At 38.9% G+C, this 26,541-nt stretch overlaps 2 protein-coding genes across 5 annotated transcripts; both read left to right on the forward strand.

Moving 5' to 3' along the window:
* Positions 1–1,686: 1,686 nt before the first annotated feature.
* On the forward strand, positions 1,687–2,998 carry LOC140934991 (uncharacterized). Its single transcript, XM_073384542.1, has one exon. It carries the CDS (start codon positions 1,783–1,785, stop codon positions 2,740–2,742), a length of 960 nt encoding a protein of 319 aa, XP_073240643.1. The 5' UTR covers positions 1,687–1,782; the 3' UTR covers positions 2,743–2,998.
* Positions 2,999–8,733: 5,735 nt separating this feature from the next.
* LOC140932732 (CUGBP Elav-like family member 3-A) lies at positions 8,734–24,748 on the forward strand. Of its 4 annotated transcripts, none has more exons than XM_073382246.1 (13): positions 8,734–9,010; positions 9,079–9,161; positions 10,574–10,622; positions 11,890–12,018; positions 14,473–14,552; positions 15,618–15,779; positions 16,217–16,292; positions 17,675–17,896; positions 18,675–18,845; positions 19,212–19,283; positions 19,968–20,111; positions 21,128–21,271; positions 24,298–24,748. In XM_073382246.1, exons 1-12 carry the CDS (start codon positions 8,833–8,835, stop codon positions 21,253–21,255), a joined length of 1,494 nt encoding a protein of 497 aa, XP_073238347.1. In that variant the 5' UTR covers positions 8,734–8,832; the 3' UTR covers positions 21,256–21,271; positions 24,298–24,748. The 4 variants fall into 4 exon arrangements, with proteins under 4 accessions (XP_073238347.1, XP_073238348.1, XP_073238349.1 ...); XM_073382247.1 differs by having other exon boundaries at positions 17,678–17,896; XM_073382248.1 differs by having other exon boundaries at positions 16,229–16,292.
* Positions 24,749–26,541: the final 1,793 nt, after the last annotated feature.

The raw sequence follows: 26,541 nt of genomic DNA on the forward strand, positions 1-26,541 counted from the left end.
TTCCAAAAGTTAAGTTGAACTTATTTTCCTCGTAACTTTTGGTTGTCATTATTAAAATCGTATTCGTGTAACAGTAGTCTCTAGCAAGAGATCATAATAGATCATAATCTGATCTCTTGCCTCTAGTTATTTATGTAGTTTTTGGTTTATTGTAGGTCTCTTGTCATAATAAGTTGTATTCATTTCCTGAAAACAAGACTCGCCTAGATTAGCTTAGCTACCTGCAGGCTAGTGGGCATGTCGAAACTATATTTGAAACTTGAAAACAAATTAGATGTATGTATCTACAGGTTCGTAGCCGGGCACTTTTTCCCATTAAGCTTAAAAGGTTAGAGGAGGAAAGCTCCATGCTGTGACGAGAACCTCCTTATATGTAAGCTAGATTGCACCATCTTCAATTTACACGCACGCAACATCGTCTCCATCTCGAGATAATTCTGATGAGTCATTTCTGAACCTGAATTAAGAAGCCCTTAAACTCCTCACTTTTATATTAAATAAAACCTGGGCTGAGTTGTTCCTAGCTGGGTTAAGATAACCCAGGGTTAGTGCGAGATTTGAATTCAGATTTAAAAGCTTAAAAAGCATTTCAGTTGTAATTCTTTTTATCTACAGGTTGATGATTGGAAGCTCTAAAAATAACAGAGAAAATTATCCAAGAAAATGCTTTTGACTACAAGAAAAAAAAACCAGGGTTAAATTTAACCCCAGGTTAAGCGCTAATCGGCCTTCGAACAACCTGACTGATATTCTTTGCTATTTTAAAAAAACAACCATTTTGTTATTTCACACTCTCGTAACCTTGAAGTTTTTTATCACTTAAACTTGTGAATAAACGATCAAATAGTTAATAATAAATGAGTCGTTGATTGGTATGGAGAGTGTCAGCTCCCACAGCGAAAAACTCATAAATGCAAATGCGAATAACTTTTTAGCTTTACAATGCCTAAGGGCTGTGTCAGGGATCTCTTAGTTCCATCATTTTGTTAATTAATGTTGCTAATTACTGATCATGAGAAGTCAAGTTCGTCTATGTGGTATACCAAAGTGTTATCTGCAACGTAAATGTTAAACTGTATAATTTAGAAGTCCACAGATCTCTTGAAAACCCATTTTCCTTTTCAAAGCGGTACTTTCTATTGATTGATCCAACCCAAAAAGTTCCATTGAAAAAAAACAAAAGTTTTATTTTTCGACTAAATGTTCCCCATTCTAGCGAGTCTAAAAACGTGTTCAGCATCTTAATTGCCACCTGCTATGTCTTCGTACATAATTGACAAAACGCTTATCTTCTTGTCAAAACCTTTAAAAAAATGTTTACCGTTTGCATATTAAATCCATAATGTTGCCAACTATATTAATCTTGTTGGCTGGAAATGACACCAAAGGCAATATACACCACACTGTTCGGTTACAATTCGAGTTTGTAAATACCACAGCAGGTTCTTTTGAAGCTCGCAGACATTATTCTTAGCTTATTTTACCTATTTGAAAATGATTCGTACCGATTAAGATAGTCACTACAACACACTACTTGCTTAATTGGCAGAAAGACAAGGCTCGGCGATTCAATAAAACGCATTTTCGATTCAATAATCGCGGGCGGTCGACAGTTATCATATATTTATGAGTTTGTGGGAATTCACCATAGATACGCTTAGTTTACTCAAAAGCGATTCAGTCTTATTTCGCTACATTCAACACTTGTTTTCAGAGGTAAAGCACCCAAAAGTGGTAAGTGTTAGTCCACACTAAAAAACGGTTGATTTTCAGACGCTGTATATGTCTTCGGTGAAGAAACAAGTCCGCTTTAGCGAGCAGGATGGAAGAAACACCTCATTAAGTCAAACTTTAACTCTGCGACATATTGAGACGCCAAATTCTGACACTAGCTCCCGAAATATCAGGAAAAAAAAGGGACGGAGAAAGACTAAACTTCAGCTACTCAAAGCCGAAAAGAAGAAGCTACAAAGGGATTTAAAGAATACCAAGGAAGGTATTTTGGAAGATAGTGAAAGAAAGGCAAGCCCGTTATATACTCCTTATGAAAGCAGACAGAGACTCGCTCGCACTGCGAGTGAAACGTTGACCAAGCTTCAGCAAATGCAAGGAAAAATTGTAACGAAGGAAAAGACAAATAAATTGAAAGTTCAGCGAAAATTGAGCGCTAAGTTACAAAAAAGATCCATCAAAGCTGATAAGCAACACAGCCGGATCATCAAAATGACTTCAAGGATGGAGCGAATGAAACTAGGAGAAGAGGAACTGCGCGCTGAGATTGACAGAGAGCTGAAAGAAGGAGCGACTTATACGCCTACTGATTCAACAGACGCAGAATCTAGTCCAGTTCGTTTACCTCGCATTCGCTCAGCTGATTCAGCTGACTGGATAAAGCTTTCAAGTTTACCTGAGCCCAGAATAGATAATGAAGATAAAGACTCTAGACCTACCTCTGTGTTGAGTGATTTTGCAATTCAGCTGACTCCAAGCGAGAAGAGGATTGCGGCAGACAAGCTTGCTCATAAGTACGATATGACACGTGAGCTAAGAAACGCAATTCATGAACACATGATATCGCGCTCTTATAGTTTTTCATATTTCAATATCATTCCGCCGTATAAGAGGAAAAAGCCTAAACCACAGAAAACGAGGCAAGTCTTTAACCGTTTGGTTTACGAGGACAAAATCGGGGTTATGGATTTTAGAAAACTGCAACCGAAAAAAGTGGTTTTAAGCTCCTAATAAGTTACCGTAAGAAATGCCTTGCAAAACTTACAGACAATTCCTACGTAAGATCGTTTGTATTTAAACAGAAAAAACCTCCTATCAAAGAGGGAGGAGGAGATTAACTTGCTGTTCCAAGAATACATACTGTTCTACTAATTGTAGTCAAAAAAGCCGTAATTGGATGTATCCATTAATTCCTCGCCGAGTTTGCTCAGTTAACTTTTTAGAGTTCTGAAATTAGCCTTTATGATGATAAATTCTCTCTGCGGGTCTCCGGGGGAACGATTGCACGCTACCAGTTGCTTGTAATCTAAACTCGAACTTTATTGCCCTCGTTTAGCAGTTTTGTTCAAGAAAACGGGTTTAAACATGATGTCCTTCTAATATCTGGTGGATGCTCTAGAGTGGAGCTTTTACGAGCATTAAAGAAATCTTGATATCGTAGCGTTAATGGTATCTAAATAAAATATAACGTTTATACACTGTTTGTCTTAATTTGGTTGACTGAAGTAACCTTTAAAAGGGTCTCATAGATACTGGTTTCCAAGCAACCCTGAAGTGCTGAAAATCAATTAGGCTCTAAGTCAACAACGTCCTGGCAACCATGCTGTTTTGGTTGTTGTCGTTGTTGTTGTTGTTGTTTGCGTGGCTATGGTTACCATTTCCTACACCACGCCCATATCTGGGATATGAATTTTTATCAGTACTTGACGTGATGTTAATAAACCCTTGGAAACGTCAACAAGACAATTATTCGCGCCAGGTATCCACCGAAATCCAAAGAAAAAAAAATACTTTGTAATTGTGTATTTCATTCCTTACAACAGAAATCGGACAAAAGTACATGGCTTGCCTAGTTAATGCAAACTTTCAGAAATTCCATAAATTAGCTTCTCGTAAAAGTCTGGACTATATAAAAAACAAAAAAAATTAAAAATTTTTCTCTCTAAAATTAAATTGTACATCAAATACAGTAAAAAAATGGCATTTATTCTGTGTTTGTAGGAGGCTGACAATTTAAATGGGAGTTGATGAAAGTTAAACTGATTAGGCGAACATTCCAACGAGGTCTAGTACTATTAGGTTTTTCCGCCAAATATTGAGTAATCACAAATCACAAGTTTGACGACAAGATTTGGTCAACTACGTCCTTTTTATATCTGTTCGACATCCTTTTTAATCTGTTTCTTGATTCTGAACACAGCCGACTATTCGTCCATGATGGGGGATTTTTTCAATTTAAACGCGGCTTTGTTTAATTCTTATTTATCTCAAAGCAATCGCTTTATTTAACAAACGTTCCAATATAATCTTCTCTTCTGCCTGATGTTTTAAACTGGCGTGACTTAATGTTGACGGTGTATTGACCTGATACTTTAGCGATTCCAAATTGAATTCGGAACCGAGTTCAAAAAATGTCGAATTAATGCCTCATTCACTCATTCTTTTGTGTTTACCGTGGTGTTGTACGTATTTTAAAAGCCTCTGATCTGACAACAGCAAGTGCTCGAGCTAAATCACAACTACATCTACCATTCTGTTTTGTTTTTAAAAGATCCCAACGCGAGTTTTTTTAATTTACGAAAAATCGTCATTGTTGCTTAAAATGTTTATATTAATTGCGAGATAACTTCTAAATACTTTCATTGTTTCGTTTCAGAAAACAAAAGACTGAATTTAACACCGCAATGTTTCATAATTAAAGTTCAGTTGGTCGTACGAGCTCTGAACGACTTTGAAACTGGAATGTTTGAATTAGATATGCTTCCGGCGTTCTTCGTTGCAAAAACACTGATCTCATGTATGTCAGCAAATGATATAGAACTAATAGAATAGCTATTTCAGTAACCCGTGAAGCTGAAGTTTCACCCAACAACTCGAGGATGGAGAAGAAACAAGTTCTGAATACAAATTCAGGTCAAACTCCAAATTCCAACGCAAACTCCAATAACAAGACCTTAAAGAAGAAGACAAAGAAAAGGACAAAATTGCAAGTACTCAAAGCAGAGAAGAATACGGTTCAAAAGGGCTTACAAGCGACAAAATTAGCAATTTTGGAAGATAACGAGAGGAAAGCAAATCCGAATTACACTCCGTACGAAAACCGAAAGAAGCTAGCAAGATTGGCTTTTGATGCTGTCTCTAAACTTCATCAGGTAAAGGGAGAAATTAACACCAAGGAAAAGGAGATCAAACAGAAGGTCAATAAGCAATTATCGACCAAGATCAAGAAAAAATTTATTAAGGCGGACAAACAGTTCAACAGACTCATTAAGATGACTTCAAAGTTGGAGAGAATTAAAATGGATGAAGAGGCATTGCGCTCTGAAATTACCCAGGATGCTAAGAAGGGACTAGAAGCTGTTAACACCAATAACTTACATCTTGGAACCCTAAACTCCAGTGATTCAGAGCCCAGTCCTCTTCGACTGCCACGCATAAATTCAGGCCCAACCAAGTGGATACGGCTCACAGCACGCGCATGCGCACCTGAATATAATGTGGTCGTCAGAGAAGAAGCCTCAATACCTGACTCTGGTGGAAGGAATTCCACAATTCATTCGCACCCAGAAGAAGATAGATCAGTGGCAGACAAGCTTGCTCATAAGTACGAAATGACACGCGAGCTAAGAAACATAATTCACCAACATATGATAACCCGTTCTTACACTGTTTCATACTTCAACATAATTCCTCCATATAAGCACTTTAAGCCCAAACCGCAAAAAAGCAAGAAGACGTTTAATCGCTTGGTTTTAGAGAACAAAGTAGGGACAGCACCCCTTAGTAACCTGCAGCCAAAGGTTTAGTACTCACATACTTTTAGCGAAGCAAGTCCTTAATTTAACAAAGGCTTCTTACATTGCAGTGAATTTCATCACAATGAAAAATGCTGTTTGTTCCTGGGTGCGGTTACTTGTCTTACTTATTTTCACTCAACAATTTTGAGGCCAATATAGGTGTGTTAGACCGTGCTAGTCCTAGATCAATTATACTTTACTTTTCAACCTCGTACCCAGGGCTTTTTCTTGCAAAATGGGAGAGGCTGTTATGGTGATACGTGATATGAGCATCCCCATTCCTAAAACCCTCGTGATATGGGCATCTCCTTCTGATATTTGGGTAAGGGTTAGGTTAGGGTCACAGGGGATGCCCATATCACTAAGGTTTTGGGAATGGGGATGCCCATATCATTGTGACAGGGTCCTCCCATTGTCTGAGGGAAATGCACTGGGGAAGAGGTTGTATAGTTTCTTTCTCCCACTTCTATCCCGGGCTTCTATCTTGGTTATTGTTATTCATAACATGGTAATAAGAATCGCTCTGCCCTGGGAAAAAGTAAGTAAGACACAGCGGAAGTAGAAACGTGGGGCACGAGATCAACCCTAACACATATAAGTGAGAGTGTGAGTCGCCAGTCTCTTCACCTTCGTGGCCTTGAGTAGAATGATGGCAGAAACACCTGTAACTTCTTTGGCTCATTTTTTATAATCCTTAGAGTACCAATTCCTAACGAAAATGGTGTTTGCATTGTAACTTAGGTCCGCTAAGGCTTAGCGCCGTGAGTGCGGATTTAGTAAGACATGAGACGGTGGCAATTTCTCAGGCTTTTCTTATTAGAATACGGGGGGGAGTAAATCCTTTCTGATGGAATAAGTCGTACGTCTTCATAGAAAAAAGTGTTATTATTCATTCAAAATATTTCCCCGATTCTGATTAGCTAAAAGAACATGTTTAATTCACCATAACCAGTTACTGATGACCAAATTTGGAAGACTTTTGACTTTAACGAGGAAATGACGTCAAAAAGCAGCGTTTTCGCAGGTTAAGGCACCGTTAACCGAGAAGACCTGGGGACGAGGTTGAGTTGTTTTGGTTGTGAACTTGAAAAAATGGCGGACATTTCACTCGTTTCAAGAGTAAGAACTAGGCGAAAAAATAGCTAAAAACATGGCAAGAACAGCAAGAAGACAACTCGAAGGGCGACATCTGCTATTTGGAGAATATTTGCGGAGCTGGACAAACCTAAACGAGGGTCTCAATGGGGTGGTGGCATTTACGGTTATCGGCAAAAATTTTGGCTCTTTTACGGCTATCGGCTAATTTTTTTCAGTTACGGTTAACAAAAAAGTTAAAAATTAACTTCGCAAATATTAATCCCCAGCAAGAAGCCACACTTTCGCTATGGAAAAAAAATTCGTTCCCCGAGAGAGCGGCGGAAATGGAACCAGGGTCTTGGTCGACACCTAAGAGGCGCTTTACCTAACGTACGTACGGAGTCACATTAACCGGGAAATAAAAAAACGCAACCATAAGTGTGTTTAGTACCCTCGTTAAAAGTAGCAAATCTAGGGAACAATTTCTTTTACGGTTAACTCTTTTTACCCTATTTACGGCTAACGGTTAAAATTTTTCAATTTTTACGGCTATCGACTAAATTTTTGGCCCTTTTACGCCTATTGGTTAACCCCATTGAGACCCTCCTAAACGTACACTATCGAAGATGAACTGAACATCGATGGATCGATATAGGTAAGCATGCTTTAGCTGTGGTTTTTAAACTAGGAATTATTTTGAATGAATAATAAAACAGTTATTGAATTCGGTTTTCGTATCATATGAAGAATTGTGGAGATCTCGGAGGGTGTTATCCGCCTTGGCCTACGGCCTCGACGGATAACACCCTCCTCGATCTCCATAATTCTTCATAAGATACTCAGCCTCATTCATTAACTGTTAATTAAGAGACTCGTCAAAGGCCATAATTGTAGTAAGACTTCTGCGCATGCCCGGGGGACTGGTCAAACAACCTCGTTCCCAGGGCCTCCCCTTATTTCCGTCTCCTATACTGGTCAATTGTTAGAAAGCTGAACAATGTTATCCACTTAATATATTACAAGCCACTGGATAAGTACTGAGGAAAATCGAATGTTATCAAATGGATAGTGATTTATCCGAAGGATAGCAATATCCACCCGGTGAACATCGAGGCTTTGAGCGAGGTCAGGGAACGAGCTTGATGGAGAAGTGCGCCATGGGAGGGAGAGGCCAGATTACGGACATCAGGAGCCTTTTAGCGGCCATTCCCTCACTCCTCACGCTGATCTATACGCTTGTTGCTTTTCCAATTCGTTCTTTTTTTGTTGACAAAATACACAGGGTTCCCGGGGGTACTCCTGGGAATTCTTGGTGGGGGTGTGCCACCCGATTCTCCAAATCCTGACCCTACAGACCTTTGTCACGCGGCGGCCATTTTGTCTCAGAAGATTTAAAAAGCTTTGTTCATGCACGGCTAGCCTCGTTCTCTCTACGAGCCTAGCCGTTCATAAACAAAGCTTTTTAAATCTCCTGAGACAAAATGGCGGCCGAGTGACAAAGGTCTATTTCAGACCAAAATATGTCATTTTTCACACCCGTTTTCAGACCTGGTCTCTAAGAAATTATGTCATCATTACTTAGATAAGAACAACAAAAAAAAATATTTCTCAAAATCCATTTCGAATTCGCATATTTCTCTCTCTTTCTTACTCATTTGGAATTGAAACGATAAATACGTTCATACACTCCCGTAGTTCCATAGAAAACCATACCCGATTCCAACGAAGGTCTCCTACTATTTTGCTCTCTAAAAATACTTTCTAAGTAGTGCTATAAAATTTGCATCTGGTCGGTTGTCCTTGGTCTTGTGTGAATTTTTCTGATTCCTTCTTTCCATCACATTTTCAATTCCGAAAATTTTAGTTTTCCTTTTCTCGAGGGGAAATGTGAAAAATTAAGCTTCAGAAAATGGTAGGGAATTTATTAGATAAGCTTAAAAAATCGCCATAGAGTAAAATACTGTAACGGTCATCAAAATCAAGCCATAGAGAAGTTGGTAGGCATTTGCTTCTATCTCATTTCTCCTGTCCCTAGTACCCTCTCCCCCGCTCCGTAGCCGACCGTTCACGCGCGCACGGAGAATAGGCGCTATTCCATTTCACCCAAAGAGCCCTGGGAACCCTGGGATACCCACATGTAGTGTCTGTCATCCATATTTCCTTCGTTCCTTTCCGTAACTTTTGTACTTTCTTATTTTTTGCGCAAACTTTAAACCTAGCTTTGAAAATGACGTCGCTTACCAACGGAGGAACAGTTCCCATGCGAGACGCAGATGCAATTAAGTTGTTTATTGGGCAGGTCCCGAGAACTTGGGATGACAAAGATCTTAGACCATACTTCGAAAGCTTTGGACAAATACACGAACTGACCATTTTACGCGACAGATTAACGCGGAACCATAAAGGTAACAATCTTGGTTGATCGTTGATTTTCGGTACTTTTTCGCAGTGTCTTATTTTTCTTGCTTTTTAGGCTGTGCGTTTCTTACGTTTTGTTCTCGCGAATCTGCGATTGCTGCACAAAAGGAATTACACGAAAAGAAAATATTGCCCGGGGTAAGATAATTAAAAATGTTTACTTGCTGCTAGGTGTATTAAACATTTAACGTTAAAACTTTTGCTCGTGACATTGAATGTTATTGTTTTTGCGTTTATTCCGTGTTTGTAGATTGAAAGAAATTTCCTTCCAAAGTCAAACACAGGCTATTTTCTCTTCCCTCGTTGTTGGCAGCGAATATGAAGGAGCATGATATTTATTTTTTTTAAAGATTATATTTATTATTTTTTCATTTAGTGGGTAAAATATAACATAATAACAATTAATCTTCTTAGATACTCAATATAAAGTAATTGATTAAGACCTTGATGATCAGTACGGCACTATTTTGTGTGGATAAGATGATGTTGTTAGGAACACATCGACAAACTATATATTAAGATCAGAAGATGTCAAGTTCATGATATTTTCCGTTTTTGCCACAATGTTCAAAGGTGTTGGGTAGAAAATATCAGATCATGCGATTTATTTTATGACAAAATAAGATGAAGCTTATTCAGCGTATTCCTCAGTCCCTAGTTTACTGTGGTCAGTTTAATTGAGCATTATAATTTTAAATTAGACTGTAAAGGAAGATCCTACTCCCTGCTTATGTTAATGAAAATGCATTCTACACATCACAGAAGTCAAATTATTTGTGCATGGTTTGTGGCTCTATGGGAAGAGGGGCAAATACACAAAAGGAATTTTTAAAAAATGTGCAATTTGAAGAGATAATTACATGTATTTTGCTTCAATTAGTACCTGTTAAAAATTTATATATCGTAGAGTTTTATTTACTTTATTATAACTGAAAATGGATGGTTATGCCTAATATTATTTCATCTCATTGAAAAAGTACTCGTTCCACTGTTCATACTACATTCTACTTTTTTTCAGTGGATTAACATTACCAGTTGCTATTTTACAAGTAAACAACTATCCATTATCCATTTAATTGACACATTCTATGTTGCCATGCATCTATTAAGTAAGTTTATTTGAACTACATTTACCCGAGTGTGGCCCTCTGTTACACACGGCAGCATTTATGCCGTATGAAAATAACCCAAGGAGGAAGGGTACTCCCTTATAGGAGCCATATAGGTATGTGCCACCCTAAAGGGTAGGGTTTTTGCACCTTTTTGGTCTGAAAACGGCTATATACTTTGCCCATTTTGGTCTGGAATTGGTTAACGCGTTCAAGGGAACTACGGAAGCAGATGAATGTATTTATTGTTTCGATTCCAAATGAATAAGAACGAAATAGGAAATATATGCGAATTTGAAAAGCATTAGAAAAAGTTTTTTGTTTGCATTCTAATCTAAGTAATGATGCAAGAATTCCCAGGAGTTCCCTCCTCCCCCCCCCCCCCCCCCACCAAGGAAGATAATAATATAACTCATACTTCTTCTTTGTGTTTTTTGGTAGATGCAAAATGCTATGCAGGTCAAACCAGCAGAAAGCGAATCTAGATCTGGTAAGTGGGACCTGCTTAACATAGAATTGTTTGAAATGTTGCATTGTGCGTTAGGGGAGTGAGGGTTGTAGATTACAAACCAGAGTAGACAAAAGTATTCAAATGCAATATATTACGACGCTCCTTTTACAGCGAGTCCTAAATTATCTCAGCTTGGCAGTTATCTGGACTTCATTCTCTGGTCCCTTTTTTCATGAATATTAGTATAGGTAATGGCATGATTTGTAGTGATATTTGGCATAAATACCACAAGTGATATTTTAAAATTGTTATACAATGGCTCGTGAAATTTGAGACAATTTTAAAATATCACAAGTGGTATTTATGCCAAATATCACGTATAAATCATGCTATTATTTGTTTATACTACTACCCACGAAAGGTTTGTAATTTTCACATGTAGGTATTTCAAATTAAGCTGAAATACCACTGCTCTTAGCCAATCAAATTGCAGAAATTTCTCAGGTAGTAGTAGCCAGGGCTAAAAGCGAAGCTCTCTTTAATATTTATGGATTCGTCAAAGAAAATATAAAATCGAGTAATACTAAAGACAAGTTGAAAGCAACAAGGACGGTAAAAACAACAGCAATAGACCTAATTAGCAAAAAAACAACTCTGCACGTGCAGCAGTTTTTTGTGTACAGTTCCTTACCGTTGTTTTAACGTGAAACTTCTTTTAGCTTCCTGTTTACGCGTTTTATGGAGGAAATGTTTGTGTTCCTGTTCACTTTCTTTTTTCACTGCTGCTCCTTTTTCACATTAGTAGCCGCTAGCATTTCTCCTTTTCTAACTGCCGCTATATAATTTTCATGTTTTTCTTCCGACGAAATTAGTCTCCGTTGTTATTTCTTTCTTGCTCCTGACAAGTGTGACACTTGACATCGGCTTACATGAAGTGTATGTACGGGTGGGCGGGCGTACGCTATGTCATAACCAAATTTTCTCGGATGGATAGTTTACCAAATTTTCTTACCCATGGTGCTCCGCTGGCGCGGTTTGCGCGCGAGAGCTCCGCTATTATCAAAATGTAATCTCCCATTTCCTGTTCTGATAGTGGGAAGAAAAAAATTGTTAAACTGTTTTAAAATAGAATTTGTCTTATGTTATTATCTCCTTAACTATCACGATCACCTTGTTTCAGAAAGCGACTGCATATTCTCTAAACTTTTTCCACGCTTTCTTTTCGCAGCTGCATAATTTGTGTTTTTAACTGTGTGGATCTTCTCTGTATTTCTTGCTGATATCATTGTTGATATTTCTCTTTCAGAGGACCGTAAACTGTTTATTGGTATGATATCTAAAAAAGCAACAGAGGATGATCTTAGAATGATGTTCTCCCCATATGGAACTATAGAAGAGCTGACAATTCTAAGAGATAGTGATGGCAAAAGTAAAGGTTTGTATTCTTTGTATTCAACTCACAAACAAACCTGTAATAAACAGGTTTTATAAATAATAAGGAATCATAGTAGACCTTATTCACACCATCTACCATCTTCAAAAGCACTGTGTGTAGCTGTCAAGTTTGTTTATTGTCATAAAACAAGATGACTATTTTTTAAAATATACAGTTTTGACAAGTTTTACCTCATTGTTACTTGTTGTGAGGACATGTACAGTTGCTACAGCTATTTAAAAAAGCAAAAATGATCACTTCCACCCATGATTTTCCATTATCATCTTTAAGATAAAAAGTTCTTCATTTTCTGTTGTCTAAATTAACAAACTCTACTGCGATTTCTTGTATTGGCATTTTTATCAGTTGTTTGCCCACTGAGAAACCACGTGACATTGCTTTATCCCATTGGTCCTTACGCGCATGCAAAGATGCCAGGTATCATGAATAAGGTGTGCAGTGAAAACACTTTTCTTCCAGTATGGAGATCTGATCTCTTTACTGTTGAAACTGTGCAAGAAGCCACCTCTATGCAACAGTTGCAAAATATTGTCTGGCCAGAAGCCCATACATTTACTCTCCTCCACAGGACAGCCACTCCTTCACAACAGTGATTAGGGCTTAAAACAAGCCAGGGGGGTACTTGGGTTAATTTTTGTTGGGTATGTGCCGGTGGCCTCTCAGCGCCCCTACCCAATTATAGTCTATTCTGTGGCCAATTATAGACCCCATCTTAGTCACTTCTGGGCAAATGTATAATTTTTGCGATTCCAACTTAGTCACTTTCTATTTTTATGAATTGACCCACTTTTATAAATGAAATGATTAACACTTTATTTTTCACCTACAGTACAAACATTCTGGTACATTTGCTAACCAAAAATATGAAGAACTGTCGTACCCCAAAAAATCCGAAAATGTGCGACCCCATCCTAGTAACTCAGCTACTGAAAATGCAACCCCATTACAGTCAATCCGGTAGTGAAAATGCAACCCCATCCGGCTGCACATTCCCATCAGCCTCTTATAAGGAAGTATCCGCCTTGGGGAAACAAGTCCCATCTGGTTGTTCGGGACAAGAAGATTTTCTTGCTGGGCAAGTAACAGTTAAAGCTTCAGTGATTTTGTTACAAATAGTTATGGTGAGTCCAGGAACCCGTCTTGTGAAAAATCATGAGTCCCTTCCATAACCAATGAGTCCTAAATTGAAAGTGCTTGAACATTTTATGTAACCAGACAGTTAATCTGGAGACAGATGCCAAAACTCTTTATTACAGTTTACTGAAATTAAAATGTAGACCTTCTTTATATTTTAAGTACCAAAAAGACTAAAACAAATATGCATCTTTGAACACAGTCACATAAATCACAAGAACAGGATATTTTATTTGAATTCAATGGCAATTTCAAAATATGCCTGCAAGACTGAAGATGACGTATGTACCGTCAAAATGTCTGGTAAATTAAAGAAACTTATGTTTATGCGGCTATGTTCTATTTGGATTTTCTACCAAAAAAATCTTCAAATCAATCGATCTTTCTTTGCATCCTATGGGACACATTTTATGAATATTATTATTTTGCTTCATTGGGGATTTTTATGTGTCAGGGATTCAGGACACAGAGGTAACAAAATTACTGAAGCTTACTTGCCCAATGGCAAGGGTGGGTCCAGGCAAGTCATCCTCTGACCCTTTAAGCCCCAACATCCACTTACAAATTCTCCAAACGGATCTCTTTATATCTCCCTAAAAAATGAGTTGAGAGAATTTAATAAAAGATCAAAGCATTTTCTGTAGGTGATCATTTTATTAATTCTCACAACCTAATCTCTTGACAATGTGTGGATATGGTTGGGAGAAAATTGATGTTGGTCACTGTTGGGACTTAAAGGGCTAACAAAATTGTCAAGTAAGGGGAATATGAAGTGGCCCCAGGTAATCAAAATATTAGAGCTGCTTGCCCAAGGAACAAGCTAGAATTCAAGTTCTTTTTGAGCCCTGATTGATGGCCAGCATTTCATTACCCAAAACACAGAAAATGCTCTTAATTTATCCTCTTCACAACAGAAATATGAGCTTGATAAAATGTAAGTCCTTTTTCCGAGGCCCATGTGCACTATTGAGATTTTGAACTTTGTGATAAAATTTCAGGGCAAAACCTTATGACCTTCTTGGTCCAATAATGAAGGGGTGAATAATGGCAGATTTTATTCACAAGCATGATACACAGGGTATTGGAAGAAGAATTTAATTTTTTAGCTCTTTATCAGAAGTCACATGGGCTTCATTAATACCATGATTAGAAGATTCATATAATCATTAGTTTATCAAGGGAGTATTACAGCCAATTCTCTACAAAGCAGCCACCTCTGTCATCTTGACTATGGACAGAGGGTAGTGGAGGAAAAATTGTGAAATAGAGTGGGTGTAACTATAACAATGTTCTGTTTAGGTTGTGCCTTTTTAAAATTTCCAACAAGAATGCAGGCTCAAAATGCCATTGCAGAGATGCATAACAGTACAACAATGGAGGTTTGTCATTAAATATCATTTGCTCTGTCAACACTCATGTAATGAGTATCTTCTCCCGAGTGTTTTCCTTAGTTTATAAAGACTAGAGTTAACAGTTATTGCGTGTGTTTGTTTCTTTGATAAATCTTGTGAATAAACTGTGAGGTAGCCTGCAAGGAAGCTCCCCGGGACGTTCTGGCTGCGGGGTGGGAATTTTTAATTCCACCTCCAATTCCCCGGTGTCTCCCCTTCTACTGAGCAGTCAGATTTCCGCCAATCAGCGTGAAGCAGAAATGAGTGTGACTGTAAACAAGCATTGAAAAACACATGCCAAGGGTAATAACATCATTACTAATGTCATCTCTGCCAATCAGCACTTTGCATCGACTTTTTGATGCAGATTGTCAAATTCCAGGGACATGGTTGCAAGCTCTCCTTCCTTTTCCCACCCCACCGCAAGAGGGCGCCTGAGAGCTTGCTCACAGGCTAGTGATGAGAGGCTCTGTAGGTGGTAGGAGACTGCCATTAACTGGCTCAATACCTGCTTTAGATATCTGTGCACTTACTTACCAAAACATTGTCCTCTTAATCAAAACTATAACAAAATTCTCTAATCTTATTGGCTAGCATGAGAGCCTTACTACTGACTGCACAAAAAATGTGTTCCCTAAATATAGGTTTTTTAAAAACAATAATATAAGGGAGAGTGCAAAGCTTTCTAACACCTGTGTCTGCTTAAAATTTGGTGTGCTTAAATGACCCATTTTAAATGTCAAACTTGGCATTTGCCAAATCTAATGCTAATGGGGAAGATCAGCTGTTGTTTTCACTCATTTTAAACCGGACCTAAGAGCAACCAGCAATACATGTATCATTGATTTTTCATTGTCTTATAGTGACAATACTCAATCGAGCGTTAAGGTCATGAGAAAAAGGAAACAATCAACAAGAAGTGAATCAGGATTGTTCAACAAATTCTCCCAAACAGCACCATAAGAAATGTATAGACCACAATGGGAGAATATGTATTCCGAGATTGTGGATTTTAAATGTGTTAATGCAGGTTTCACTGTCCTTTATTTGTAGGGATGTCCATCACCAATAGTCGTTAAGTTTGCAGATACAGAAAAAGAAAAACTTCAAAAGAAAATGCAACAGATGGTTACCTTAGGTGGCATGGGTATGAACATGCTAGGAATGGGCTTCCCTTACTTTCAGCACTCCAATTATAACACAGCTTGCCAACAGGTAAAAAATTTATTACATGTTATGTGTTGATATCAGCGAGATAACCCTTACCAAAATTAAGTATACTACAAGTATTTTCCTTTCATACTCCTGGTATACTGCAAATAATATACAAAAAGTATGCTTTACATGGCTGCTAAAAGTAGAGTTTAAGTATGCTTGTTTCCATCTGATACTGGAACACACAAAAGTCTACGTTGAGTTTACTTAAGGCTGGTTTTCACTAGAACGGAGTCAGAGTCTTAATTGTAAGTGGAATCGTAAGAACGCTTATGATCTTGTGAAAATCAAAAATAGGAGTCATAAGTGTTATATTATTTGTAATTCATTTTCTATTATTGTGTGGCAAATAAGATAAAATAACTATAGCTTATTTTTAAACCTTGAACTTGACTGAAACAGTTGAGTTTCTCTTGCTCACATTAAATTGTCATCAGTTTCTTCAACAGCAAGCTAATTCACCTTCAACATTACCTGGAAGCTTCAACATGATCCCTGGAATGACTGGTCCAGGTAAGCCTTCTAACTACACAATGCAGAAGGAAGAGGAAGGGGAGCACTAGTCTGCTTGTGGCCAGAGTTCAGTGTTTGTGTAGAACATCCTGTTAGTTGTAGGTAAAAACCATTCTGGGCTTCGGCCAGAATTCCCTTTCTCTTATGAATAGAGAGCTCAACTAATGACGACGGCGATGGCAACGAGAACGGCAAAAAAGAAATAGGTTTGGATTAGCAAAACAACAGCTTTGCATGTGCTGCACGCTTTTTTTGTACATTCCTTTGCCATCGTTGCACAACTAAAACGTGAAAGTGTCTAAATTCACGTTTTGTCCAGGATGGGAACACAAGACAACAGCTTTCTTTTTCTTTTTTTCTGAACTTTGATACAGTCCTTTAGAATTCAACTCCAAAAACATTTGCCAACATTTCACAAAGTAAATGAGATCGAATATTAACATGATAAAGTTTGAAGCATCACCATATCACTTTTTAAGTGACGCTTTGTAGCTGTTGCCGTCGTTGTTGCTTAAGCTCCCTAATCATGAGGGCTAGAAAAAGAAATAGGGCTAGAAATTCTGGATCAAACTAGGCTGACTAAGAATGGATTTTACTCACAAAAAGGTACTCCTTAAGTAATGAATAAATAAGCTTGACCCTTTTTTGAAAGCTAGCCTAGGGTCATGTGTTTTGATAATTAACTGTAGATATGATTTTCAAAATCAATTTTTATCTATTTTCTAATGGAACAAAAACTATATGTAATCTGCCAATTTGTTAGCGAGAGTAAGACATTAGTTGTTGGTGTTACTAGGTTACTTAGATCACATAGTAAGTTTTACATTTTGTGAGTGAAGTTTACTTAGTTTGCGTTTTACCTCAACCAAACATATGTTTTACTTTTGGTCAGTTCATACCATAATGCTCTTTGTTTGTCACCCCAAAATTTGAATAAGCATTGTTTTCAGTTTCTCCTAGGGCCATTTTAACTCCGAAGAGAAACTGAAGACAATGCTTATGCAAAATTTTGGGATGACAAACAAAGAGCATTATGGCATGTTATGACATTTTCTGGAGTGGTCAATTGTTTTTGATATGTTGTTGTTGTTGTTTTTTTTTTTTTAACAAGTGCCCATTTAACTCAATTATGTTTATAAAGGCGTATGCCACTAGTTTTTTAACCCTCTAAGCCCCAACATCCATATGCCAGTTTCTCCAAACTGATTTCCATACATTTACTTAAAGAATTAGGTAAGAGAATTTGATAACAGATCAAAGCACTTTCCCTTTGGTGATCACTTTATTAATTCTCAAAACTCTCCTGATTATGTATTGGCATTGTTAGAAGAATATTGATGCTGATTACTCTTGTAAACACCAATGTTTTGTGTGTGTTTCAGTAGTAGCCCCTGGAACCATGGGTGCCTTGGTAGCTGCCTCAGTTTTAGCCGCTCAACAACAACAGCAACAGCATCAAGCAGTTCAACAGGCATCATCATCACAAAATAACATCATGGGTGGAACAGGTGCCTTGGTTAACAGCAGCGCTGTTTCCACCAGTGGTGCTACCAATACGTCTTCAATGATGGGAGTGCAGGGAGTCCCAGGCATGACAGGCATTGGTGAGTAGCCATTCCTGTACTGCTACCCAGAGGTACAGGGTGCCAAGGAAGTCAGTTTTACAGCTTGCCATGCAGGCAAGCTGTAGCTGGCATGTACAGTACTAGCATACGAGTCATTTTAATTGGCCCGAAAAAATTTTAGGACAAGCAGGATTAATTACAGTTCTTCTGTAATTTGAATTCCCTTAAAAAAATTCACTTGCCCATTGGTCAAGTTGATAACAGAATTCACTGGCCCAATAGCAAAATTCATTAGTCCTGGGCTATCGGATACAACTTTCTTTGCACTCTAAGGTACTGTCAAACATTTGCTTCATGGGGGCCTAATGAGGTCTGACGTGTTATGTTTCTTAAGATGACATCGACAGACAGTATGTTGCATTAGGCTGCCCAGGGTAGTGCATTTTCAAAACCTCCCTTTACACTGTACATTAAAAACGCTCTACCCATACTAGCATTTTCACATTGTTGTTATTCGAGTCAAATGGCCTTACTAAGCCATCTTTTCTTCCCAGGCTATTCTCAGACGTGTACCAAACTCTGCTCTATACCTGTCATTGTTAGGATTAAAAGCTTTGTCATCCATGAGTGGCTATGCAGTCAGCCCATCAGCATTTCCCAAAACCTTTGTTTTGCTCGACCACTTCTAGACCACAGACCTCCCCTTTTAAAAGTCTCCACATTTAGTAGTGTCTCTTGTGAACTTTTTGGTTTAGTTTTCAAACAAAAACATACTCTTGTTGAATGACTTTAACTAAACTGTGACTTCACTCCTCAGGTATGAACATGTCTGGGATGGGAGTTGGTAACCTTAGCAATATGGGAACCAGTCCACTTGGAATGGGAATTCCTGGCCTTGGCAATGTGGCTGCTGTTACTAGTGTGGGCAACAACTTACAGACTGGAGATGCTCTTACACAAGCTTACTCTGGAATACAACAGTACAATGGTAAGTATGATGTTTTTTGCACCAGGATAGCATGAAACCGGGGGAGGGGGCGGTTAGGTCGTGTCTGTTCTTTTGATTCCCAGTTTAGTGCCTTCAAAGTTGAATAAAGTTATATTCTTTCCATGTCATGCAGCTGAGTTGATAAAGTTAATTTTTCAAGGATTCAAAAGCTGACTTTTCAAGTTGCAGCTCTTTTGAGCTCTTACATGTATCCTTCCACAGAGGGGCTGGTACTTTGAAGAAGGGCTTGTGTTCTAACAAAGGGCTTGCACTCAAAACGTCTGCCACTGGGGCTACAACAATCAATACTTCTACAGCATCACTCCAGCTATTATATACTGATGCTTAGTTTGGTTACACTTTCAGCAACATTTCCTAATGTTTATGGTCCAGCAATATTCCAACAGCAACAACTACAACGACAGCCACAAAAGGAAGGTAAGATGTATGTAATCAAATCTCCAGGGAATGGTTGTATTCTTGCCCTTAACATCGCAACCACTTCTTCGATTTTTCAATGGCAGTCATCACAGACTCTTCTGGGATATGGGACCTTCAAATTGCAACTTTCCATGAGGGAAAGTTAACAAGACCTACCACAGTGAACAACATAAACCAAGCAGTTTCATTTGCTACAAAACAAAAGGCTTGGAATCTAGACTACACAGCGTGCAAAGAAAGTAGTGTCCGATAGCCTGGGGCTAGTGGATTTTGCTATCAGGCTAGTGAATTCTGTTTTTAACTTGCACGACAGGCAAGTGGTGTTTTTTGAGGAATTCAACTAACAGAAGAACTGCCAAATCAATTCTGCTCGTCAAAACGCTTTTGGGGCTAGATGAAATGACGTCTGGGCTAGTAAATGCTATCTTCAGCTTGCTTGAATGGCAAGCTGCAAAAGTGATTTTCTTTGCACCCTGCTACAGACAAAAGGCTACAAACAAAAGGCTTGGACTTAGCCATTATTGGCTATAAAAATGTTGTAGAATTTAGTGAACAGAGAATAAGGGTAGCTTCCATTTTCATTCTTAAATTTAAATATGCCAAGACTCCAGTGTAACAAAAAAAACATCAACAGATCTTTTCACCATTTTCTGATCAATCAATGTTTTTGTTTCTTGTCAGGTCCTGAGGGAGCCAATTTATTTATTTATCACTTACCACCAGAATTTACTGATGCCGATCTGATGCAGACATTCTTGCCGTTTGGCGCAATAGTAAGCGCTAAAGTGTTTATAGACAAAGCTACAAATTTAAGCAAATGTTTTGGTAAGTGATAATCAATTGAGTTAGTAGCAATGTAGTTTTGTCACAGTGTCCTAGAATTTAGAAAAGTAAAAGCGTGTAAACCATTATGCATAACAACTTTGGACATAAAATGGCAAGCAGCTTTTGTATTTTTAAGGTGGTCTGCCACATGGGAAAAAGCTTAAGGCCTGCACAATCCCCACAGGGTTTGCACTCACCTTGAAAGTCATTGAAAGTCCTTAAATTTTAAAATAAAAAAAACAAGCCCTTGAAAATCCTTGAAATTGCAGTCGGTGCTGGAAAGTCCTGGAATTTCAGCGCTAACTTTGTCCAACCAGGATTCTCCAGTACCTACAAGGAGCAAACACAGAACTGAGACCTGCTCATGTTGTGGAAGAACTAAAAAAGACATATACTCAAGGCTCTTTTTTGCACTGAATGGAGTCCTTGAAAATGGGAAATGGGAAATGTGTCCTTGAAAGTCCTTGAAATATCTTTGAATTTTTTGTTGAAAAAAGGGTATGAACCCTACGCCCAGTTCAAGGGGCTGGAGGTGTACTCCCACTTCTCTGTGAACTGGATTCTAGTCTATCACAGGGTTATACACCCAGTATAACACTCTACTCCTGTTATGTTCTTGTCTATTTAACTCTTTCATTGCCAAAGGTGGCCAAAGTTTCATTTTCTAAAATGCTGGAAAACAAATGGTACCATGTGAAAGTACTACCCTAGAGGTTTCATTTGAATGGTCACACCACAGGATATTTTGCACAGACTCAAAAGTTAGAACAACTTTATCAGACTACATTACTCCCTCTGGCAGTGCTTAGTGGTGAGGGACAGTTTTAAGCAATGCTTTGGTGCAAGCAAGACTTCTGTGGAGCAATGCAGTGGCGCAACCTAGACTTCAACCACGGACATGACAAACTGAATCTGTAGAGGGTGTATTGCGTTATTTGCCATGCCTCATGGTGTTCTGCGTTTGGATATTTGCTTGACAGGCAATTTAACCGTTGTGATGTCTTTAAATTTCATAGGTTTTGTAAGTTATGAGAATCCAGGTTCAGCTCAAGGTGCTATTCAGGCTATGCATGGATTTCAGATTGGCACCAAGAGACTCAAGGTACAACTCAAGAGGCCCAAGGATGCAAACAGACCCTACTGACTTTTGTGCGTGACAGGTAAAGGATTTTACCATTTATTTTTATTACTAAAACTAGTATCATTATTATCATCATCATCACCACCACCAACACCACCAACACCACCAACACCACCACCACCATCGTCATCATCATTATTAGTTATCATTATTTTAATTAACATTTAACAAAGAAAATCATCCAGTTACTGGCAAAGGAGTGGTGGAATGGCCTCAAGTCCATCTCTTGTTTTCTCCAAGAAAAATAAAAACAATTTTCGTAAATTTCAGAGAAATATTGACAGCAGAGTCAACTTATCAGGTGGCATGTGACCTTTCAACTTTTTTTATGGGCTGTTTCACACTTATTTATTTTTTATTAAAAGAATAGGAAGCCTCCTCACATCAGCTCACCTTTGGACAAGGGGAGTATGGCTGGCTACAATTTTTTGTGGCCAATATTTGCCCACGAAAACCAACGCAAAATTCAATCAGCCCATTTTATTTTCCTGTTTTTGCTCTCTTGACAAGTTAACTGATAATTTAATCTGTTCTTTTTTTCAGTTTCAATCTATTAGGGCCAGCCAACGACTTTTTTTCTGTTCGAATGAGCAAATATTGCCTAGAGCTTTCTAGAGTCGAACACGGCTAAAAATGTCTGGGTAACCGTTTAAAATACTCGGAGTATTTCTACTAGCTTACCTACGATTTTCGGAGGTTGTGTTTTCACATTTTATTACCTAGCCTGAATTTCGTCCGATTACTTCGAGTCGTTATTACTCCCTCAGTAACGTCTGAATCGACCGGCCGTTAATGCCGTCCAGTGACGTCACTAGTCCTTGACCTTTGCTTTAATTCATGCAAAAAGTAAAACACGATTTTCAAGTGGCAAACCGAGAAATATCGTTTGGAAATGTCTGCATGATACAGAACTGCTTTATTTTTTTCGATCGTAATTCATGTTTAACGTTGAAACTATCAACTGCATGCAGTACAACTCTGAACCGGTTGTACTAAAGTCTATAAATATCAAACTCGGTCGAAATCACGCAAATGAAATAAACACACACAAGGAACACTTAGTTCAAAAACACAATGATTTGCTTTAATTAACGAAGAAAAAAAGCAAGGAGACAAGAAAGGAAAGCTAACAGAATCATTACACTTGACAGAAAAAACAGCAAGAAGGTCGAATTATAACATTGATCTCAGAAAATTTCGCGTAAACAAAATCAACGGCCGCCAAAACCACAAAGCGGCTCTAAATGAAAAACCTACCCACTCTCCGCAATGATTCTTCATTAGCAGTTCAATTTAGCACTTCAGTTTCGAAGACAAGGGCAATTTTGCTTTTTAAGATAAAGATTAAGCTTATCGAAATGTTTGAACTAAACGAAAGAATGCCGGGGATGCGATCCGCTGAATATGAAGCGACAATCCCGCTAAAATTTTTCATAATTATACATAATTATGCGAATGTTTAGACAATCAACCAATCAAAATCACTACCCGGTTTTCGGGTAGTGAGTGACGTCACTGGACGGCATTAACGGCCCGTCGATTCAGACGTTGTTGAGAGGAGAAAACGACTCGAAGCAATCGGATGAATTTCAGGCTATTTATTACCAGGATATTGCGATTATTTTAAAAAAAACTTCTCCAGAAAATTTCGATTTAAAGACAAAGGGTACCGTGGAATTTTCTAATGAAATTACGGATAACTTTCCATCGAACAGTTTCGAATGAAAAGGAAAAGCCTCCGAAAACTTTGAGACGACTAATGTTCCCCTAAGACATCCGAACAGATAAATAGGTTTGAGGGCAGCTCCAAATTACCCAGACAGGCTTCTAAAGCACAGAGAAAACCTTAACGTATTTGGATACATTAGGTCGTTGGGTGCCCTGAAGAGTGACCGTAACCAATAATTAATTTTTCTTAATAGTTACACTGCTCAATCAAAAGTAAAAGTAATAAGAAAGCAGGAATTGATTTTAAAAAATCTTGATCGTAAAACAAATTCTCCTAATCATTACTATGGAAATGTATGAGAGTATGATAATATGGATGCTGACAACACGAGTAGTACAGGCTGAGAAACAACCGACATTTCGCAGCGCCACCATTAGTTTCGCGGCAAAATGACGTATGAGAAACGAACGCAGAAATTCCACACTGATGACACGGTACGACCAATCAGAGGCAGCACCCTGATCTTGGTAGTGACGCGTCATCAGTGTGGAATTCCTGCGCTCGTTTATGAGATGTCATTTTGCGGGGAGAGCAGTGATGGCATCGCAAAATGTGGGCTGTTTTCTGAGGCTAGGAATAGGGTGGTAGGATGCCAGCCCTATGATTTACATCTTTTGATGTTCCTTCTTTTATTTATAAAATTATCAAGAGGCATTAACCAAAATCAAAATTTAATTACCTGAAATTTAATGCTACTTTGAGTTTGGACAGCAGATTGTTTGACTGAGCACCAAAAACAAAACATAAAAAGCGCAAGAGTAAAAATCGCTTTCTTAATTTGATGACCTCTTATCGAGAAACTTTCCAAAGGCAAAGAGCTGGTCCTAGCCATTCGCAGAATCCCCCTTTCTTCATTGCGGAGGCGTGTGTTGCCGAGCGGTTAACACCTCGAACCCCGGATCTGGAGATTCGGGGTTCAAGCCTCGCCCGTCGCGTTGTTTCCTTAGACAAGGAACTTTATTCCACTCTGTCTCTCCGCACCCAGGTGTATAAATGGGTACCGGCGAGATAATGCCGGGGGGGGGGAGGGGGACCCTGCGATGGATTAGCATCCCGTCCAGGGGTCAGTAGCTTTACCTCTAGGCATGCTTCATGCTAAGGAAACCGAGATAAGACCTGGCCGTTTGGGCCTTCGGCTCGTGTGTTGTTTTTCTTCATTACGCAATGCAATTCGGATGGCTTCCAGTTGTGTGCGAGAAGCAGATGGATTTAAATGTAATATATCTGAATAACTTAAATTTTATGTGCTAAATGTGTGCTATTGCTTTCTGTTAGTTAAGGCTTTTAACTATCTCCCTTGTCTCTGTCTCGCCTAGATCACGTGACTGTGTAACATTTGTTCTTCGTGGTGGCGGTGACCTGTTTGCGCATGTGCTTTATGTGTGTACCACAGTTGGTGACGTCACTTGTGAAGTAGTTCGTCACTGTTGGTGTTGGGATTCCGTATTACGTCACTGTAAAGCAGTATTGCGTTATTGTTAAATACGTCATTATATATCGGTGCATGTTTAGCGGGTGATTGTTAGCAAGCTGTAATCGAAGTGTTTATTCGTCTCGTGACCAGTTTTTTTCATGTCAGGCCAGCTCACTGTTTACTATTTATAGAACGTAGTTCATGTTAGTGTTAGCGTCTAAGTATAGGAACTACTGTGTTAACGGTTGTTATGGTGGTTTTGTAAAAACCGTTTATTGTAAGTGGTTTGTAGACTGTCGCAGTGAGGTGAGTGCTGCCCTGACTTTTACTTAATAAAACACTTTCATATCGAAGCCCTGTGTTCCTTGTTATCTCGCTGTACGCTTAAGAGACGTAAGGGTTCATCTAAAGGACATGTTCAAGGGATACTTGCGTTGCAAAGACAAGTCTCTGATCAGGATGAGGTGTCATATTGCGGGAACTAGACCCAGGGATTAATATGACGCAGAGACAAGTCTCTGATCATGTTGGGAGACATGAGGGATCATGTTGCGGGAACAAGTCCCAGGGATTAATATGACGCAGAGACAAGTCTCTGATTATGTTGGGAGACATGAGGGATCATGTTGCGGGAACAAGTCCCAGGGGTAAATATGACGCAGAGACAAGTCTCTGATCATGTTGGGAGACATGAGGGATCATGTTGCGGGAACAAGTCCCAGGGATAAATATGACGCAGAGACAAGTCTCTGATCATGTTGGGAGACATGAGGGATCATGTTGCGGAAACAAGTCCCAGGGATAAATATGACGCAGAGATAAGTCTCTGATCATGTTGGGAGACATGAGGGGTCATGTTGCGGGAACAAGTCCCAGGGATTAATATAACGCAGAGACAAGTCTCTGATCAGGTTGGGAGACATGAGGGGTCATGTTGCGGGAACTAGTCCCAAGGATAAATATGACGGGAGACATGAGGGGTCATGTTGCGGGAACTAGTCCCAGGGATTAATATGACGCAGAGACAAGTCTCTGATCATGTTGGGAGACATGAGGGATCATGTTGCGGGAACAAGTCCCAGGGATAAATATGACGCAGAGACAAGTCTCTGATCATGTTGGGAGACATGAGGGGTCATGTTGCGGGAACTAGTCCCAGGGATTAATATGACGCAGAGACAAGTCTCTGATCAGGTTGGGAGACATAGTAGACATGGCAGGTCATGATGCGGGTAAAAATACCAGTTTTACTTAATATACAGCGATAAGTCTCGAATAAGCAAAAGAAAAAGACCATCGCCGTGGTGATCATGTTATAGTCGGTAACGTAGACTATTGTTTATGCTTCTTCCTAAACTGGCATACTCCCCGAGCTGTACTGAAAAGGGTGTAACAAGGAGAGAGTCTAGGTAAGGTCGGAGTTCCATACACACGTTAATTTTGTTTGGTCTCAACTTTAAGCATAGCTTGACAAGCCAATATCTTCCAGAGAAAAAAGAAACAAAAATTTGATTTCAAATGAAATGATGAATAAACAAAGAATATTTCCATACTTACAGCGATACTTTTCCCTTGGTGCAAATGGACGTATCATTTTTGACCAACAACTTCCACCCTTGTTTGGTGTTACATGTTGGGTCCGACTGCAAGGCTTGTTGCATGTTGTTGCGCAAAGTTTGAAACTGGTCAAATTTTTAGCACCGTGCAAACGGACGCAACATTGTCGACGAACAATTCCCAACGTTGTTGGCGGAACAACATGCAACAGGGTGCGCAATCAGACGCAACATGTAACATCCAACGATGTTTGGAGTTGTTGGCGAACAATGTTTCGTCCGTTTTCACGGGGCTTTAGAGGATTGTGATTTGAGTTCAACTCTTCCTCCTACCATTTTTAAGGAGAGTGGAAGCGTGGTGTGCAACTGTGTAGCTCTTACAGTAACTGGACTTTTTTTAACTCAGGCGTGATGAGAACTCCGGCCGTAGATAAAAGAAGTAGGGTATTCCACTTAGAGGATTCAAAATCGTGTTAGTAACAGTCGTAAAATTTGTGTTTACTTGAGCAGCTTTATCAAACACTCAACGCAGTGTTTCATCCGATATCCAGACTAACTGTTACATTCACCAGATTTAAACGTGAGCCACC

The sequence above is a fragment of the Porites lutea genome, chromosome 4, assembly GCF_958299795.1.
Source record: "Porites lutea chromosome 4, jaPorLute2.1, whole genome shotgun sequence".
NCBI classification, from domain to species: Eukaryota; Metazoa; Cnidaria; class Anthozoa; order Scleractinia; family Poritidae; genus Porites; species Porites lutea.

What these genes read in the sequence shown, in the direction of transcription:
- LOC140934991 (XM_073384542.1), top strand. Translation starts at nt 1,783, where the DNA reads ATGTCTTCGGTGAAGAAACAAGTCCGCTTTAGCGAGCAGGATGGAAGA.
- LOC140932732 (XM_073382246.1), top strand. Translation starts at nt 8,833, where the DNA reads ATGACGTCGCTTACCAACGGAGGAACAGTTCCCATGCGAGACGCAGAT. An exon ending in TGGAATACAACAGTACAATG is followed by an intron (nt 18,846 to 19,211) that starts GTAAGTATGATG and finishes TTACACTTTCAG; the next exon opens with CAACATTTCCTAATGTTTAT. An exon ending in ACGACAGCCACAAAAGGAAG is followed by an intron (nt 19,284 to 19,967) that starts GTAAGATGTATG and finishes GTTTCTTGTCAG; the next exon opens with GTCCTGAGGGAGCCAATTTA.